This window comes from Rhinopithecus bieti, unplaced genomic scaffold, assembly GCF_001698545.2.
Source record: "Rhinopithecus bieti isolate Rb0 unplaced genomic scaffold, ASM169854v2 scaffold_5260, whole genome shotgun sequence".
Taxonomy (NCBI): Eukaryota; Metazoa; Chordata; class Mammalia; order Primates; family Cercopithecidae; genus Rhinopithecus; species Rhinopithecus bieti.
In genome coordinates, this window is record NW_016805896.1 from 1,970,050 (window position 1) to 1,989,953 (window position 19,904).

Consider the following 19,904-nt stretch of genomic DNA (forward strand, 5'->3'; position numbering starts at 1 on the left):
AGTCCTGGAGATTCCTTGATGTAGTTACTGTTACTTAGAGAAACTGGGATTTACCTAGTCCCCTCCTAGGTAATAGAAAAACTGGGAGTTACCTAGCCCCCTCTAGATAACTTACAAGTTTGTGACATGGTGTGTGTGTGTGTGGAGAGGGGGAGGAGAGTACAGCTCATTCTCCCTTTTGCAGTATTGTCTGTGCATGTCCAGCCTGCTGGCTCAAACAGGCCTTCTACGCCACTGAAACTTTTGCCATGGTGCACACAGAACATTTAAGCCCATCCTATGCTGGGATGGAATTTGGGGAACTGCATGCACTCTATATCTTCTCTGCTTGTCAGTTACTTTTCCCAGCAGACCCTACATTATAGCTGTACCACGTTGTTGTTATGGTGTATATTAACCTCTGTGTGTGATAGGAATCGTTGGAGATCTTGTAGCAAAAATATGATGCCTTTGAGTAAAAAATGGCGAGTATTATCAGCTAGAGCCAAGTGAAAGGATACCTAAGAAACCACTTCTCAATGACAGGGCAAGTATAAAGCATCAATTGGATTAAATTTGTATATGAACACCTACAGAATATATACCATTTTTAAAGATATAAAGAAAGCTGCTTACCCACCTCATAGTAAAGGTCTCAGCTGCTACTTTTCCAAATTCAATTTCTTATACTCTCCTTACAATCTTTTACTTCCTTTGCTTTTGTCTTAAATCAGGTAGTATGGAAGTTACAAAATCCCCTCAGTTGGGTGGAATGACCGAGAAGGAATATGGAGCTGTATGAGGAGAAGTGGGCTAGCCTGAGCTTTGCTGTGTCCCAAGTTACTCTTTACAGTTTAGCTCTTAGGTATTAGTCAATCTAAGCTCTACACTCAGAAGCTAATGGTGATTTAAAATATTGTTAAATTCCTATTTTCTACTCTGGATTAGCTAAATTGCTTATGTGAACTTGGTCAAATTTTCCTGTAACATACCTATTAGTATTGGGTCATGTCACATACTGTCTATTGTATGGCTTCCTGTTATCTACTGCCTGTGATGTTATGTTACTTAAAACTTTATAATGATTTCATTATAGTTGTGGCTCGTAAACACTTCAGAACCTAGGAACAGTCAACTAAAATATTATGCTTTGCTTTTGTCCAAGAATTTTGAATGTCACTTATATTTTAGTTCAAACCATACTGCACAGACCTGAAGTTTGCAAGGAATTTTTCCATTGAAATCGTTTTTCACACTTAGGAAATGGATTCGTGCTATCTAGGAAACAAATCCCTGGGAAACAGTCTATGTACCAGGTTGCACACTGATTATTTTACCTTATATTAATGGATACACAGGAAACTTAAAAGGTATTTTTTAATCTCTGCCCAAACGAAGAATTGGGTTTGCCTATATTTGAGGGAATTAAACTTGTGAATTGTTTTTAAGACAATTTTAAGTGAAAGTAAGACTACAATAATTATGTCAGTAGACTACAATAAGACTACAATAAGACTACAATAGACTACAATAAGACAATAGACTACAGTAAGACTACAATAATTATGTCAGGCCAGTAAGAGTGGTGCTGAGTACACCTCTTCCGTCCTTCACAGTTCTTACTGGAGGAGGTCTACTGGATTTATCTAAACCTTTTCAAAGCAAATGTCTTGCTATTTTCTTAAAGTTTTTTGCTTTTACACTTTTTTAAAGCTTTAAATTTGTGATGCTGTTAGTGTTATTTCATAATACATTGGCATTTTAATAGTTTTTAATGTCACTACTTCTTTTTAGAGTACACATATCTTCAGAATGGTGGTGCCCTGATAGGTGAGCTGTTTTATGCCTTAGTGAAAAGGAATAAAAGATTCAGTGCTGTACTAAAGATCATAAAATGTGCAGAGGATGTGATAAAACAACCATGTTCAAGACAGTTGGTATAAATTGATCCAAGCTATTTAGAAAGCTATTTAGTAATTTCCATTAAAACTTTTATGCCTTAGTGTTAATTATCGTACTTTCAGCTTCAATACTTCCCCTCCTTACAAATCAATTTTTAGGAAATCTGAAGTATAGAGATTTATGTATACGATGTTTCTCATGGCATCATGTATTATGTTGAACAAATTGTAAGCTGCCTAAATGTCCTACAGAAAGAAAGAAGTTAAATAAGTTGTTCTGAATCTGTAAAGAGGTGTTTTATAATTGCTAAAATTATACTTACAAAGAATATAACATAGAACAACTTTAGGTTTTTAAAAAGGGACAGAATGCAAAACTACAGTATGGTCTTAAAGAAAAAACATATTAGAAAAAAGACTGGAAAAATCTGTACTGGCATTGGTCATGATCTTGTCTCTATAATATACATATATTATCTCGCTCTTGTCCCCCAGGCTGTAGTGTGATGGCACAATCTCAGTTCACTGCAGCCTCTGCCTCCTGGGGTGAAGCAATTCTCTTCCCTCAGCTCCCTGAGCAGCTGGGATTACAGGTGCCTGCTACCACACCCAGCTAATTTTTGTATTTTTAGTAGAGACGGGGTTTCACTATGTTGGCCAGGCTGGTCTTGAACCCCTGACCCCAGGTAATCCACCCACCTCCCCTCCTAAAGTTCTGGGATTACAGGCGTTAGCCACACCACACCCAGCCAGAAAATGTATTTTTTAATTCACGTATTTTGAGAAGAAAATACAGTTTGAAATCAAGAGGTTTCCTTTCATTATTCTTAAAGAGTTTTCAGAAGTAAAATATGTGGTTCTGCTAAAAGCAGTTCTTTTAGTTAAATGTTAAAGGCTGCACCATCTTTGTGTTTTTTAAACGTAAATAACTTCTACTTTATTATTGTTAAATTAGAAAAAGTCTTTAATTTTACAAAATTCCTGACACTATGGAAACAGCAAAAGTGATTTAACACCTATTGAAGTCAGAAGCTTGCTTTTATATTTCCCATCTGATGATTCCAAATGTATACATATGTCATTTCTCAAAAGTTACCAGTTATAATCCTTTTCTTTGTACCTTACAACTTAAATGAACAATAATTTAAAAAAACATAATTTGCGTCTAGTTGGTACCACCAAAAAGATTTGAATTTGGTGAGGAACAAATTTGTTACTGTTGTTTTTACATTCATAGAAGGGAAATCTGGAATGAGCGAGTGCATTTTAATCAATACATGAAGACTGAGTATGTAAAAATGACATAAATATAAATAAAAAATTATTTTATTGCCCTAACATTGACAAAATTACCTTGTTCTAGCAATTATCAGTGGGATTTTTAAAAGAAAACACTGCTAACTTTTCAAATAGTTATTTTACATGTTAAAAGAGGACTTGGTGTTTCTATTACAGATATTTGAGATATTTGGACCTGTTGCACATCCATTTTATGTGTTACGGTTTAATTCTTCAGATCACATTGAAAGTAAAGGTATTAAAATAAAGGAGACTATGTATTTTGCTCCATCAATGAAAGATTTCACCCAATATATATTCACAGAAAAACTTAAACAGTAAGTACTTTACTGCCATGTTGTTCTTCACTTACGTAACTTATATTTTAAGAATAATTCTCAGTGATGTAATTTCTTATAGTTATATTGTGTCTCTCTTGCAAAGAGTTCATTTATCTTCCTAAGAATATCTTCGAAGCCTACAATTTATTTTCAGATTTTGTACGTAGAACTCATATCTTTTGCAAAAACTGAAATGATCAGCCATTAAGAGCACATTTGAGCCTTGTATGCTGATTCTAGTTCAGTGTTTTTTCCGTTATATACTTTTTTTAATGTACTTGCTATTTTAGTATTAGTACTAATATTATTATCATTTCTTAATAACTTTTTTTTCAGTTAAGTAAAATTCTCTTTGGATTCTATTTAGAGACCTTGCTCTTCAATAAAACTTAATTTTCAAGAGGAAAAAAACATGAGTATATCTCTTTATTTTGCTTATAAATCGTAAGTTTGTAGAGAGACAACTAACACATGTCCCTGAAGAATTGTGTAGAAAGCCATGGTGTATGGAGTTGACCTAACCAACAAACCAGCGCTCTCCATTTTCTCTACAAATAATGCTAAGTGATTTCTGTGGCATGTGACCAGCAATTTTTGTATATTTTTGCTCCCATTGGTTGAATATTTTTCAAATGTTAGCTGGTGCCAGCTGTTAGTCATAGATCTGTTTGTATCAGTTGAACTTGTTATAATTATGTTATTTAATTTTTTATATCATCAAATAGCATATGAATTTAAGTAGAATAGATTTTTTTTAATAAAAATAACTTGAATGCTTTCGAATGATGTAATGAATATGAGCCACTAAAAATATTTTCAGATTGGGAGTGGAAGAAAAGACTGCCAAAGATTGGGGGAAGGTTAAATCCAGAAAGACTTTGCACTCAGTTTGACACAGAAGTTCCTTTTAGTTCTAGCACTTCTTTTATTGGAAACTTAAAACCTAGGCGATAGATTTTATAGATGCTGTTTTGCAGGAAAACAAAGGAGCTTTGGTCACTGAGTAACTTTGGTATTATGTCAAAGGTACCAGCCCCAGTTGCATGGCATAAGATTACTTATGCCACTTACATATTAAATAAAGTCTCAGGTCACCAAATTTCATTTATTTCAGAGATGAAAATTTTGGTCCTGGTAATTGATTTAACTCATGTTTAAGAATCTACATAAAGATCTGGAGGAATATTTTGCCTACGTTATTCTTCAGATTGCATAAGGTTATTTTCCTAAGTAACACAAGAAAGATGAATTAAATAGACACAAAGCCTTCAAGATATTAATATGTTCTAAAATGCTTTAAATATTTAGCATTTCATCCTGTTTTGAATATAAAGATACTGCTGTGGATATGCCATATATGCAGCTTTTTAACGAATAGAGTATTTTAGCTTAAAACAGATGAAGAGGTTTTCTGAAGATGGTTTTTAAATAGATTTTAAATAATAGATTCGGTCTTTGGTTTTGATTTGCAGTTCTTCTATTAAGAAGTAGTAGTAAATCAATGAATTGGGAAATTAGGCCTATATTTCAGAAACCTCCCTCCCCCAGGAAAACTGTTGTATTCTAGACTGCATTTTGGCATCTGTCATGGGAACTCGGTGCAGTACTTTGTCTTTGAGGTAGAGAAGTTCAGTTCCTTTCAAGCTTACTGTTCTCTGATGAGGTTATTTTGATCTTAGTTTCTCATGTACTTACTGTCTTGTTAAAAGTGCCTTTTGAAATGTTGCTTGATCTTTCCTTTAGTAGATTTTGATTTTTTGTAAGAGACGCAGTAGTTGGGGAATTTTTCCCATTTATGTCTGTGATTCCAGGCTAACAGCAGTCCAGATCATGAGATGTCATGCATGCAGAAAGGAATACCAGAGCTGTATTTAAGGCTCATGTGTGAAATGACAATTGAGGAAATGCTTTTTTTCTTTTAAGTGATGGAAAAGTCATTGATAATGGCTCATATATAATGTCAAAGTTCTGAATCAAAAATTTAAAGCAACTTAACAACTTTCATGTTGTACCAGCAAACTGACATCTGTACGTTGATTTTAATGGCCTTAATTCCTGGGAATCTTATTTTTGAGATCTAGTTTAAAACAATAAGGACATCTAGTCCTAATACTTTGTAATATTTTACTTTGTGATATTTTAACATAATGGAATAACAAAATAGTACCCGAAACTATGAAATTAACAAAATTAAAAAGATTAAAAATGAGCTTTCTCAAATTATACTGCTCATAATAGATGTCTGTACTTCTGTTGGTTGTAAAGTCTAAAACTCTCCACCAAAAATTGTTGATTTTCAGCTGCAATTACACATTTCACACATGCCAGTTGTTACATTGTCCTTCAGAATCTTTAAAGCAACTCCTCTTCCTCTTCCTCAAACTATTCATAGTTAGCCTTTATTTGACCCTCTCTGCTTTGAGAATCAGTGTTGGAATAAGCCTTGGTTACTCATAGAGGATTACTGACATTCCTCAGGTAAACTGAGGAGAAAATAATTCATATTGATATTTCTGCCATTAAACCTGTAAAATCTTTGAAAAGGGAATGTCTCATAGTCATTTTTGTATACTTCGCACATGGAACAACTTCCGATCTATGGTTGGCGTGAAATAAGCCTTTTTTAAAAAACTGAGTTTTGTGAAAACTGCAAATATCATGAAAACAAAAATCAAAAGCACTGTCCATCTGCTTTCCACTGCACACCGTAGCCTTGGCTTCTCATTCCAATTCCCTAATCCTAATATTTATATTTGCCCAACTTTTGTGTTTTTCTTAGGAGCTTCCCACATCTTTTGAAATAAGGTAAAAGACATATAAGTGTATTGCAAAATTAAAGGTTGAACTCATGTCCTTCATTATTTTCTGTACTTTTAAGTTATAAGCACTTAACAGAATTGTGATAAATACTTTTTTGACTCCCATCCCCACCCCACCCAGGGATAAGGGATCAGATGCATCGTGGAAGAATGATCAGGAACCACCACCAGAGGTAAGTATAAGTCTTTTTATGCAACATTTTATAAAGTAGGGCAGGACTTAGTCTTATACATTTTATCATTCTTGCTGTTAGGGAAGTCATTAATACTGGCTAGCAGCCATACTGCCTTCTCCTGTCCTAGCCCATGTATTCTCTCACCCTCCTAGATGACTATTTTATACCTTTCAATGAAAGGTTTTGATTGATCGTTTAGGAAAAAAACTTTTTTCAGTTACATTTAGTTGTATTTTAAAAATTATCACCTTATCATTTACAATGTAATTTGCTATTTTTGTTAACTTTGTTGATGTGTGATAAAGGCAGGCTGTCATTATTTTTAAAAAATTTAATTCAGTTTAGTAAATACACCCACTGTATGGGACATGAAGACATGGTGCTTTTAGTAGTAGTAAGCGGCCCTTCTTTTAGAAGTACAAGATCATTGGAAGCACAAGATCATTGGAAGGTACCTAACTCTCTACTTTTTAACGATATAACTACCTTTCTAAAAAGGGACCTTGATTTTCTTTTTGTGTCCACATCAGCAAAACAATAGTTTTATGCCCCAAGGTGACTTGATAATCTAGTCTTCCTAGAAATGTGTAGTAAATTTAGGAATAATATGTAAATGAGTTAATGATTTAATAGGATTACTTGGTTAACATTCCATGAAAGTGTTTAAGCAGATTATCTTGAGGGTTTTTTTTTTTGAATTACAACAATGAATATATTCATTTCTTAAAATAGCATGTATTTATACAGTATAAAATAAAATGTATATCATTATTTTATAAGTAAAATTATACAGGAGAGTTTTAAAAACTTTCTTGGCAGTTCTTATGAAGTTTTCTCAGTATTACAGTTTGGTTTTTTTTTTAACGAATATAGACATGGGGGTCTCACTATACCCAGGCTGGTCTCAAGCTCTTGGCCTCAAGTGATCCTCCTGCCCTCAAGCGATCTTCCTGCCTCCGCCCCCCAAAGTGCTGGGATTACAGGCATGAGCCACCTTGCCCAGCCAGTATTACAGATTTTTGATAGTTAGAGATTTAACCTTGGTCATTTTAGATGTTTAAAGCAATGCTAAATCATGATCTGTGTTAGTTTCTAATTTTACTGAGGTATGAATCAGGTTTATGCCCACTTAGAGGGTTTTGTACAGGTATTAATCACTTAACCAGTGAATGAGCCTTGCTTAGTATCTGAATTAAAATGGAATTATGTTTTCTAAGTCTGTGTATTTATGTGATTTCAGTTAAGGCTCTGAATATTCACTTAATGTTCTGAATTAAGTTTAGAGCATCTAGAGCATCTTATTACTGGAATTACATGTTTTAAAATGTTTAGAGATTCATAAACATCTCAAAACATATTTCTTGTAAAATCCAGATATTCTTTTTTTCTTTTTTTGGGTGGGGGTTGGAGTTTTGCTCTTTTTGCCCAGGCTGGAGTGCAGTGGCACAATCTCGGCTCACTCCAACCTCCGCCTCCGGGTTTAAGCTATTCTCCTGCCTCAGCCTCCCGTGTAGCTGGGATTACAGGCACATGCCACCACGCCCAGCTAATTTTGTATTTTTATTAGAGACGAGGTTTCACAATGTTGGTCCAGGCTAGTCTTGAACTCCTGACCTCCAGTAATCCACCCCCCTCTGCCTCCCAAAGTGCTGAGATTATAGGCATGAGCCACCGCACCCAACCAAAATCCAGATATTCTAATGAATCCCTGTTGTTTCTGACCTAACCATTGAAGTTACCAATTACAGCAATGTGAGTTATTCGTAAAATTGGTTTGACTAGGTTAATTGCCAAATTACATCTCACCTAGTTCATGGTGTTCGTTTTTTCCAAGTAGCTAGAACTGGATCATTAAGTATATTGGGATTTAATTATGTGATATTTGTTGGTGAAACTTTGTAGTATAGAATTATTGCCTGGTGTTGATCATAGATTGAAATTAGAAATTTGTGAGGTTTAAACTTAAAAAGAGAAAAAAGAGAAACATCATGTGATGTGAAAATAGAAAGCTTACATAAAGGAAAATAAGAGAAATTATGTGCTATGAAATATTGGACTGTGTAAATAAACTAAAAATTACCTAGGGTTGTATCATATTCATCTTCATAGCCATTTTTAATATGCCACCATATACTTTATGATTGAATAAATGTATTTAACGAATGGAAATATGAATTAATTTGCATTTAAGAGACGTGAATTTTTCTCTGATTTTAGGAGTGATAGCAAAATACTACCAAAGTAATCTCTGAAATAAACTATTCCCAATTAAAATCCTTAGTTCCTCCCTCCTGCTCTTAAGATGATGTTCAATTATTTAAAATGGCACAATAAGGTTCCTTATTAGCTTCTCCAATTTTATCTTTTCTGGTTTTGCTGTGTAAGAAGAAGCAGCTTTCACTTTACCTTTCAGAACCATTTTTCTTTTTTGTGTATACTATGTTCTGTCATGCCTCTGTGTGTATTGTTTCCATTCCCTGAAAATTCTCTTTATTTTCATAGCTAACTCATTCAGGTGTTTCTATTGGGTTATCCATATCAAGAAGCCTTCCTTTTCCTTTTTTCTCTTTTTCCAGCACTATAATAACATAGCATTAAGTCGTAGCACTCGTTCATTGTACATTTAATCTGTTTTCTCAGAAAAAGGAGTCTTCTATCTCATCTCCATACTTTCTAGTGTCTGTCAGATACCAGATTTAACCTGAGTTTTTAAATCTTATCCCATTAAGCTCAGTAATAAGAAATAGTGCATTAGAAGGCATACAATTATTTCATGTTTTCAAATTAGATTTCAGAATCTGAAGTGTATGGATTCCTGTTGATGGAGGATTTGATCTAGAATGTATTCCAGTGAAGCCATACTGAAAATTACATACAAAGACTTTCATATACATTTTATTTCTTCTTTTTAAATGTGTATCCATCCATACATAGTGGGCCTGCTTTCATATATTTTTTGTATGGAATATAATAAAAGTTTTCTGGCGTTAATAGAATAATAAAATGCCTGAACTGTAGATACCATAGCAGTCAAAGGTAAATAGCTCATAAATCTTGGTTTCCTTGGTGGATTATAAGAATGAATCCTAATTCTTAGTTGCATGTGAGTTTTACCACCTTTAATTTTTAAATAATTTCCTCTTAGGAGTTGGATCATTCATGTATCTGCTTATAAAAGCCTTTGCCATGTTGGTCAGGTTGGCGTGCATCTGTAACCCCAGCTACTCAGGAGACTGAGGCAGGAGAATCGCTTGAACTTGGGAGGCAGAGGTTGCAGTGAGCTGAGATCGTGCCACTGTACCAAAAAAACAGCGTCTTTGCCTATGGTCCTGTCTAAATAGCTTCCTCATGATTTGTATACCCTTATTTTCCCCTCATTTATTTATAGCTCTTGCTATATACTTAAAATTATATTTAAAAAATAAGATGGTAAACCTGTAAAGAATGAACCTGTGAAATGTTTAGAACAGTGCTTGGATGTGTATTTTGAATGAATGAATTATGGAACATTGTCTTCCATTTTTTATTGGCTCTGATAATGTATATAATTTGCTTAGTCCTTGATACTGTTACCTTTGGCACTCTTTTGCATCTGATACTATGATGAATCTTAAGTCTAAACTGGAAGTCAGACTCATATCTGAAGGTTGATTACTGACCTGTGTTAATTAAAGTGTCATTAAGCATTTATCAAAAAATACTTTATTTTTCTACCATGTCTACTTCAGATATAGAAAATATTAAGGATCAAAAAGGCAACTTTTTTTAGTCAGTGATTAATAATAGGCTTATTTTCTTCACCTCCAAGTATGTACTATTGAATTGGCAAATCCATGTAATATAAACCTATTATATACTTTTCTCTGCAAGGCCTTAGATTTCAGTGATGATGAAAAAGAAAAAGAAGCCAAACAGAGGAAAAAATCTCAGATTCAAGGCCGGAAAAAACTCAAATCTGAATTTAATGAGCCAGGTGAGTGAATACGATATATATAGTCATTTTTTATCTTCATTTACATCTATATAAGTTTATCAATAATAAAGCCAAGGGAAACATCTGGGTTTTCTCTGTTTACCTCCTAGCATCCTGCTAACATTTAGAGCCGTTACATAGCAGGAGGTGTGGTAGTTTTATGAACTTAAGCAGTAAAAATGGCTTCCTGGGGTAACAGACAGACTAAACATTGTTACTTGTGCTTGTCAGCACTTTTTTCTTAAGATACCTATTTGCTTCCGTGATCAAGTACTTGATGAACCCCTAAATCACAGTATCTTATTTATAAACATGCATTCCCTTTACCTTTTTTAAAAAGTTAAACTTTCTGAGATAACCGTAGATTCACATACAGTTGTAAAAATAATAGGAGAGGTGCTGTATGCCCTTTATTCAATTTCCCCCAGTTGCAACATCTTGCATAACTATATATGGAACACTGTCCCAGCCAGGATATTGACAGGATACAATGAAGCTATACAACATTTCCATCACCAGAGAGCTACCCAGTTGCCTTTTTATAGTCACAGCCATGTCCTTACCTCTCCGCCCCTCCTTCACTCATGGCAACCGTTAATCTGTTCTCCATTTTCATATATTTTGTCATATCCAGAAAATTATATAAGTGAAGTTATACAATATAGTATGATTAGGGAATGGCTTTTGCCACTGAGCATAATATCTGTGCGTCTGCTGGAAACCATCATTCTCAGCAAACTATCACAAGAACAGAAAACCAAATACCGCATGTTCTCACTCATAGTGAGAACAATGAGTAGGAATGGAACAATGAGATCACTTGGACACAGGAAGGGGAACATCACACACCAGGGCCTATTGTGGGGAGGGGACCAGGAGAGGGATAGCATTAGGAGACGTACCTAATGTAAATGAGGAGTTAATGGGTGTGCAGCACACCAACATGGCACATGTATACATATGTAACAAACCTGCACGTTATGCACATGTACCCTAGAACTTAAAGTATAATAATAAAAAAAATTTAAAAAAAATCTGTGCATCCACCCACATTACTGCATGTATCAATAGGTTTGTTCATCTTCATTACAGAGTAACGTTTCATGGCATGAATTTACCAGATTACCTAACCATTCATCCACTGAAGGACATCTAGGTTGTTTCCGTTTTGGGGTTATTAGGAATAAAGCAGCTATAAATATTTATGTACATTTTTTGTGTGTGTGAAAACAGATTTTTATTTTTCTGGAATAAATGCCCAAGAGTACAATAGCTTGGTTGTATAATGGTTGCATTGTATGTTTAGTTTCCTAAGAAATTGCCGTACTGTTTTTCAGCATGGCTGTGCCATTTTACATTTTTATCAGCAATGGATGAGTGACACTTTCTTTGCATTTTCTCCAGCATTTGGTGTTATCACTCTTTTTAATTTTGGGCATTCTGCTAGGTTTGTAGTGCAAATATAATTGTGGTTTTAATTTTCATTTTCCTAATGGCTCATGGCATTGAACATCTTTCCATGTGCTCATTTACTGTCTCTATCTTCAGTGATATGTCAGTTCATTATCTTTTGCCACTTTTAAATTGTATTTCTGAATTTTTACTGTTGAGTTACGAGAATTTAAAAATGTGTATTTTAGATGCTCGCTTTCTGTCAGATATGTGGTTTGTTCATGATTTGTCTAGTCTGTAGTCTTTTCCCTCTTTTAAGAGGGCCTTTTGCAAGACCAAAGTTTTTAGTTTTGAGGAAAACTATCAATTTTGTTTATGGAATCTGATAACTTCTTGCTTAGCTTTAGATCCTAATGATTTTCTTCTGTTTTTTTCCCTGAAAGTTTTGTAGTCTTCTGTTTTAAATTGTACACTTGTGATTCATTTTGAATTAAATTTTGTATGGAATGTGAGGTTAGTCTTGAAATTGCGTAGAGTGATAACTCCTACTTTATTTTTCTTTTTCAAAATTATAATCGGTATTCTAGGTCCTTTACCTTTCAGTGTAAATTTTGGAATCTTATCTACATCAACAAATGTCTTTCTGAGGGTTTTCTTTTTCTTTTTCTTTTTTTTGGTCTGTTTTTTGATCTTGCTCTGTTGCACAGGCTAGAATGCAGTGGTACAATCATAGCTCACTGTAACCTTGAACTTCTGAGCTTTTTTTCTTTCATTCTCCTGACAGTATCTTTCATGGAGCAGAAATGTTTAAGTTAATGAAATTCAGCATATTGATCATTTCTTTCATGGATCATGCCTTTGATGTCCTATCTAAAAAGTCATTATCTAAAAAGTCATTATTGGCCGAGCACAGTGGCTCATACTTGTAATCCCAGCACGTGGGGAGGCCCAGGTGGGCAGATCAGGAAGTCAGGAGTTCAAGACCAGCCTGGCCAACATGATGAAACCCCGTCTCTACTAAAAATACAAAAATTAGCTGGGCATGGTGGCGCATTCCTACTTGGGAGGCTGAGTCTGGATAATTGCTTGAGCCGGGACCCGGGCAGTGGAGGTTGCAGTGAGCTGAGAGCATGCCACTGCACTCCAACTGGGCCTACCGAGCGAGACTCCATCTCTAAAGAAAAGTCATTATCAACCCAAGGTCATCTAAATTTTCTTCTATGTTATCTTTTAGGAATTTTACAATTCCGCATTTTACATTGAGGTCTGTGATCCATTTTGAATTAATTCTTGTGAACGGTGTAAGATTATTGTCTATATTTATTTATTTCTTTTTCCTATGGATGTCCAGGTTTTCCAGCCCCATTTGTTAAAAATGCTACTTTTACTCTGTTGTATTGCCTTTGCTCCTTTGTTAAATATCAGTTTATTATGTTTATGGGGGTCTATTTTGTACCTTCTGTTTTGTCCCATTGATTTATTTGTCTGTTGTTTCACCAGTACCACACTGCTGTGATTACTTAAACTTTTTAATATGTCTTGAAGTTGGGTAGTTTCCGTCCTTTGTTCTTCTCCTTCAATATTGTTCCATTGAGTTTTTTATTTTGGTTATTGTAATGTTCAGTTCTAAAATTTCAATGTATTCTTTATTTTATATCCTTTTTTTGCTAAAACTTTGTAATTTTGATTTTTTAGAGTGTTCATAATATCTTGTTGAAGCATTTTTATGACTGCTTTAATACCTTTCATAATTCTAACATCTTTGTGACACCCTTGGTTAATTTTTTTTTTTCATTGAATTTTAAATCTTCCTGGTTCTTTTTGTGATGAGCAGTTTTCTTTTATTGAAACTTGGGATATTGAGTATTATATTACAAGACCATGGATCTTATGTAAATCTTCTGATTTAGCTGGGTTTGTTGTAATTGTTTCTTTGTCTTTTTAAAAATGCTTCTCTGGCAGCAAAAAGAATGGGGTAGATTGAAGTCTAGGTATTCCTCTTAGCCTCTGTTGACACCTTTGGCCAAGGGGTGCCTTGTTACTGCTGGATGAGGGTAGAAGTTCTGACACCCCACGAGGTATTTTCTTATGCCTGGTAGGGACAGGAGTACTTTGTCACTCCTCCCCATATGGCATGCACTGACATCAGTGGAGGATGGCCTTGTTATCACTGGATGGGGACAAAAATCCTAACTCTACTCAGTCTTCTCTGACATTGTCACAGTGTAAAAGAAGGAAGAACACTGTGTTGCTGCCAGTGGAGGTGGAAGTTCCGGTTCCCCATGTGATGTTCATTGTCACTGTGGGGAGGCTTGTTACTGGCACCCTGTTCAGCCTGTTCCTGATGCTACTGCAGTGGAAGGGTTGGAGTACCTCATTACTGCCTGTCAAGGATAGAAGTCTAGGATCCATACTCAGCCTTTGAGAGTGTGTAGAGATGGTGCCACGTTTTCTTCTCTGGTTTTTGGCTGGAGTAGAATGGTTATCGTCTAAGTGTTTTCTGACTTGCTCGATTATCTTTCTTTGGCATTAAGTTTTGTCTTTTCAGTTCATTTAAAATTTACCATTTTATGTTTTACACTTTTTTTAACTGCCATAAGATATACTGGATGATAAAGAAAATTCATAATTGAAATTTCAAACAGTGCTTTTTGATATATTAAACTTACTTTTGTTGTTTTGTTTACCCTCCCCTCAAAGGTGAAGATTTTGCTGAAGTACATCAGAATTGGAATGCTCACTCTACTTCAGAGCATGCAAAAGGATATCGTAACAGAGAATTCACACGAGGATTTTCCAGGGGCAGATACCCTCGATCTTGCCATGGCAGGCCTCCACCTCAGCATTTCTATAATTCAGAACATATGGTATCTCAGGAGACTTCAGGATTTCCTTCTCAGAGACAAGATAATCCCATTATGCCACAATACCCCTTTCCTCTTCCAATGTTTGATGTGCATAATTTTCCACTCCGCTCTCCACCCCACCACCACCCCACCTGTAAACATGAGTTGGGCTACACCAAACATGGCAGCTCATCCATTACTTAACTTACCATACTCCCTACCCCACCCCTCCCCTCCACCGCTACCTCCTCCACCCTCCTCTGGAGATAGTAATTCTCATTTTGGACCTTACTATTAGGTGACTATGCATTTCCAGAGAAATGTGGACTTTTCATATTATGTGGTAAGGATTTTTTTGTTTTTTTAAAGAGTGATTATGGAGCTAGATTTTTAGAAACACTGTAAAATACTAAATGATTCCTTCTGTTGTAAGTTGATATGTATATTTGTAACCTTTGTGAAATTGTATTCATATGAAAATGTCAGCTCAGATTCTTGGGGGAACATTAAATTATGTAATATTTAATTAAAATTTTGAATTCCTGCCTCTCCCTCCCAACCCCACCCAGTTAAACTATGTATATAGTAATGGATATGGGACAAGTTTCATCATGGGTAAAATATATGGAGCACATTGATTTTCTTGCTGTAATATGAATATAAGATGTTGAAGTCCTTTTGAGAGTCTTTAAACTATTTTTATAAATTTATACTTTGGAAATCAATTTTAATTACAAATGTAATTTCTGAGTAAATTTAAATGACCATAATTTTTCTTTTTAAAACAGTTGAAGGGTATAGAGGAGAAAATTCTTATATATTGGTAGAAGCTCTGATTATAGCTAAAGTAAAAAAATATTTATTATGCATAGGCAAGCTTCCATTATCTGTGCAAAATATTTCCTTTATTTGGGCACTATTCAGAAGACTTTACTATTTAACCTCCTAAAAGGGATGTAAGGATTATTCACAATAAGATCTATTTAGGGATTTTGTCTTCCGTATTTGTTTTCCAGATCCTCACATGCAGACTAGGTTCAGTAAATAACAAATATTTATTGAATATCTGAATTTAGAGTTTTTAATTAAATGAGTAATGACTGCTGCTTTATATTATGAAGTGTCAACGTAAGGGAAATTACAGGTTTTAGAACTAGAAGAGACCATTGAAATACTCTAGTTTTCATTTAGTAAATAAGGAGTCTAAGTGTCCCAAAGAGGTTAAAGTAATTTAAGATCACTCAGCTAGTGAGCTGATATGGAGTTGAACCTAGTTCTTCTGGTTTTCTGATTAGCAATTTCCGCTAATTAGATGTTTTCCAATCTTACATTCCTTTACACACTTAGGAGTGTTTGTATGGCACATTGGAGTAATCTGGAGACCACTTAACACAAGCCCATGCAATCTGGTTGCACTGAGGCCCCACTTTTCTTTCTCATGAGCTGAGGGGACTCTTTCAGCATTCCTTGTACACAAGTTGAGAGGCTCTGCCTTGGTATACATTAACTTTATCATGTGAATAATTTCTTCATTATTTTTTTAAATATTTTTGCAACTTCTCTTCAGGAGTTACCTTCACAGGTTATAGCACAGTCTTTTTATAATTGTTAGAATATTATTAAGAGTTTATGAGATTATATCTAAAAGCACTAAAAGAAAAACCCAAATCCTTTTCCACAAGAATGGGAACAGTAACATGTTATTTTTAGTCATCAAGCTGTTCTGATCATCATGGCATTTAAAAACCTGTCCATATCGGCTGGGTGCAGTGGCTCATGCCTGTAATCCCAGCACTTTGGGAGTCCGAGGTGGGCGGATCACCTGAGGTCAGGAGTTCAAGACCAGCCTGGCCAACATGGTAAAACCGCGCCTCTACTAAAAATACAAAAATCAGCCAGGCATGGTGGCATGTGCCTGTAATCCCAGTACTCGGGAGGCTGAGACAGAAGAATTGTTTGAACCTGGGAGGCAGAGGTTGCAGTGAGCCGAGATCACACCATTGCACTCCAGGCTGGGTGGCAGAGCAAGACTCCATCTCAAAGTAAAAATCTGTCCATTTCTTTACCTCAAGTACAGGTATATCTCACAGATACTGTGGCCTCAGATCCAGACCACTGCGGTCAAATAAGTCACACAAAGTTTTTGGTTTCCAAATGCATGTAAAAGTTATGTTTACACGCTACTGTAGTTTATTAAGTATGCAATAGCATTGTGCCTAAAAAAACCAATGTGCATATCTCAATTTAAGAATACTTTACTGCTCAAAAAATAATAATGACCCTCTGAGCCTGCAGCGAGTCATAATCTTTTAGCTGGTGGAGGGTCTGGCCTCAAGTGTTGTTGGCCGCTGACCGATCAGGGTAGTGGTTGCTAAAGGTGGCAGTTTCTCCTAATAGACAGCAGTGAAGTTTGCTATGTTAATTAGCTCTTCCTTTCACCAAAGATTTCTGTGTAGCATGTGATGCTACTTGATAGCATTTTATTCTCTGTAAAACTTTCAAATTTGGGATCAAGTCCTCTCAAACTCTGCTACTGCCTTATCAACTAAGAAGGTTACATAGCATTCTAAGTCCTTTGTTATCATTTCAACAGTGTTCATAGCATCTTCACCATGAGTAGCTTTTACTTGAGAAACCTCATTTTTACTCATGCATAAGAAGTAACACCTCATCGGTTCAAGTTTTTTCATGAGATTGCAGCAATTCAGTCACGTCTTTAGGTTCCACTTCTCATTCTAGTTCTCTTCCTATTTCTACCACATCTTCAGTTACTTCCTCCCATGAAGTCTTAAACACCTCAAAATTATTCATGAGGGTTGGAATCAACTTCTCCCACACTCCTGTTAATATTGGTATTTTGACCCCCTCTCATGAATCATCAGTGTAGTTAATGACATCTTAAATGGTGAATCCTTTCCAGAAGATTTCCAGTTTACTTTGCCCAAATCCATCAGAGGAATCACTATGACAGCTATAGCCTTACAAAAAATATGCTTATATAATAAGACTTGAAAGTCAAAACTATTCCTTGATCCATGGGCTATGGAATGGATGTGTTAGCAGGCATTAAAAAAATTCAACTCCTTGTACATCTCCATTGGAGTTCTTGGGTGACCAGGTGCATTGTTAATGATCAGCAACATTTCGAAAGTAATCTTTTACTGAATGGTGGACTTAAAATCTTTAGTAAACCATGATATTAAAAGATGTGCTGTCATCCAGGCATAGTTTTTCTATCTGTAGAGCACAGGCAGAGTAGATGTAGCAAAATTCTTAAGGACCCTAGGATTTTTGGAATTGTAAATGAGCACTGGCTTCAACTTAAAGTCACCAGCTGCAGTACCCCTAACAAGATAGCCTGTCCTTTGAAGTTTGGAAGCCAGGCATTGATTCCCGCTCTGCAGCTATGAAAATCCTAGATGGCATCTTCTTTGAATATAAGGCTATTTTATGTACACTGAAAATCTGTTGTTTGGTGTTTAGTGTATCCACCTTATCTAGATCTTCTGGATAACTTGCAGCTTCATTTTGCACTTTTATGTTATGGAGATGGCTTATTTCCTTAAACCTCATGAGCCAACCCCTGCTAGCTTCCCAGTGGGAGAGAAACTGCAGTTTTTCTCAGCTTTCATAGAACTGAAGAGAGTTAGGGCCCGCTCTGGATTAGGCTTTGGCTTAAGGGAATGTTGTAACTGATTTGATCTTTTATCCAGACCACTTAAACTTATTCCATATTTGCTGTAAAGCTGTTTTGCTTTTTTCTTCCTGTGTTCACTGGAGTAGTACTTTTAGTTTCTTTTAAGAACTTTTTCTTCGCATTCACAATTTGGCTGTTTGGCACAAGAGGCCTAGCTTTTAGTCTGCCTCAGCTTTCAACATGCTGTCCTCAGTAAGCTTAATCATTTCTAACTTTTGTTTTAAAGTGAGAGACATACAACTCTTCCTTTCACTTGAACACTTAGAGGTCATTATATGGCCAATAATTGGTTTTATTCCGGTGTTGTTTCACAGAATAGGAAGGCCTGAGGAGAGAGAAAAGGAAACAGCAGATGTGTGGAGCAGTCAGAACATACACATGTATCCATTAAGTTCGCTATATTATATGGGCATAGTTTGTGGTGCCTCCAAAACAATAGTAACATCAAAGATCACTGATTGAGATCACTATAACACAAATAACAATTATGAAAAAGTTCAGAATATTGGGAGAATTACCAGAATGCGACAGTATACATGAAGTGAGCATATGCTGTTGGGAAAATGGAGTTGATTTACTTGCTAGTTATGGGATTGCTACAAACCTTCGATTTGTAAAAAATGCAATGTATATGAAGTATAGTACAATGAAGTACAATAAAACAGTATATGCCTATAGTATTACCTGACAGTGGATATTTACTATCTACAGAAACATCTGAATTGTACCATTTGATCTTTGCTTTAAATTAGGTTGATATCTTAACCACTTAGGTCCAATTGCCTTTCTCTCTATACAAATCGGCCCTCTATGTCTGTGAGTTCTGCATCTGTGGGTTCAACCAATTGTGAATCAAAAATATATAGAAAAAAATAAAATGTATGGTTGCAACTGTACTGAACATGGTAGATTTTTTTTTCTTGTGATTATTCCCTAAACAATAGAGTATAACTATTTATATAAAGTTTTTACATTGTATGAGGCATTATAAAATAATCTAGAGAAATTGTTTAAAGTATTGGGAAATGATTAAGTCATGAGGGCTTTGCACTTATGTATGGATTAGTGCCTTATAAAAGGCACTTATGCACTAAGGTATGGATTCGTGCCTTATAAAAAGGGCTGGAAGGAACTGGCTTAGATCCGTTTTGCTCTCCAGTCTCATCCACCATGTGAAGAAGATTCAGTATTCCTCCTTCCGGAGAATGTGGCAACAGGGTGCCCATCTTGTAAGCAGAGAGCAACCCTCACCAGACACCAAACCTACTAATGCCTTCATCTTTACTTCCCCAGCATCCAGAACTGTAAGGCATACTTATTTATTTATTTTAGAGACAGGGTCTTGCTATGTTGTCTTAGCTGGTCTCGAACACCTGGCCTCAAGCAATCCCTTTGTCTCAACCTTTTGAGTAGCTGAGATTACAGGTGCAAGCCACCATGCCCAGCGTAAATTTCTGTTGTTTTTATAAGTTACTCAGCCTGTGGTATTTTGTTACAGCAGC

General features: G+C 35.5%; 1 protein-coding gene across 1 annotated transcript in view; it reads left to right on the forward strand.

Moving 5' to 3' along the window:
- Window positions 1-19,303, forward strand: part of NAF1 (nuclear assembly factor 1 ribonucleoprotein) — a 40,571-nt gene extending 21,268 nt beyond the window's left edge. Inside the window, 5 exon segments of the mRNA XM_017873956.1 lie at window positions 3,336-3,496; window positions 6,440-6,491; window positions 10,365-10,467; window positions 14,560-14,839; window positions 14,841-19,303. Coding sequence (XP_017729445.1) covers window positions 3,336-3,496; window positions 6,440-6,491; window positions 10,365-10,467; window positions 14,560-14,839; window positions 14,841-15,003 — 759 coding nt within the window. The 3' untranslated portion in view covers window positions 15,004-19,303.
- The last annotated feature ends 601 nt before the right edge of the window (window positions 19,304-19,904 follow it).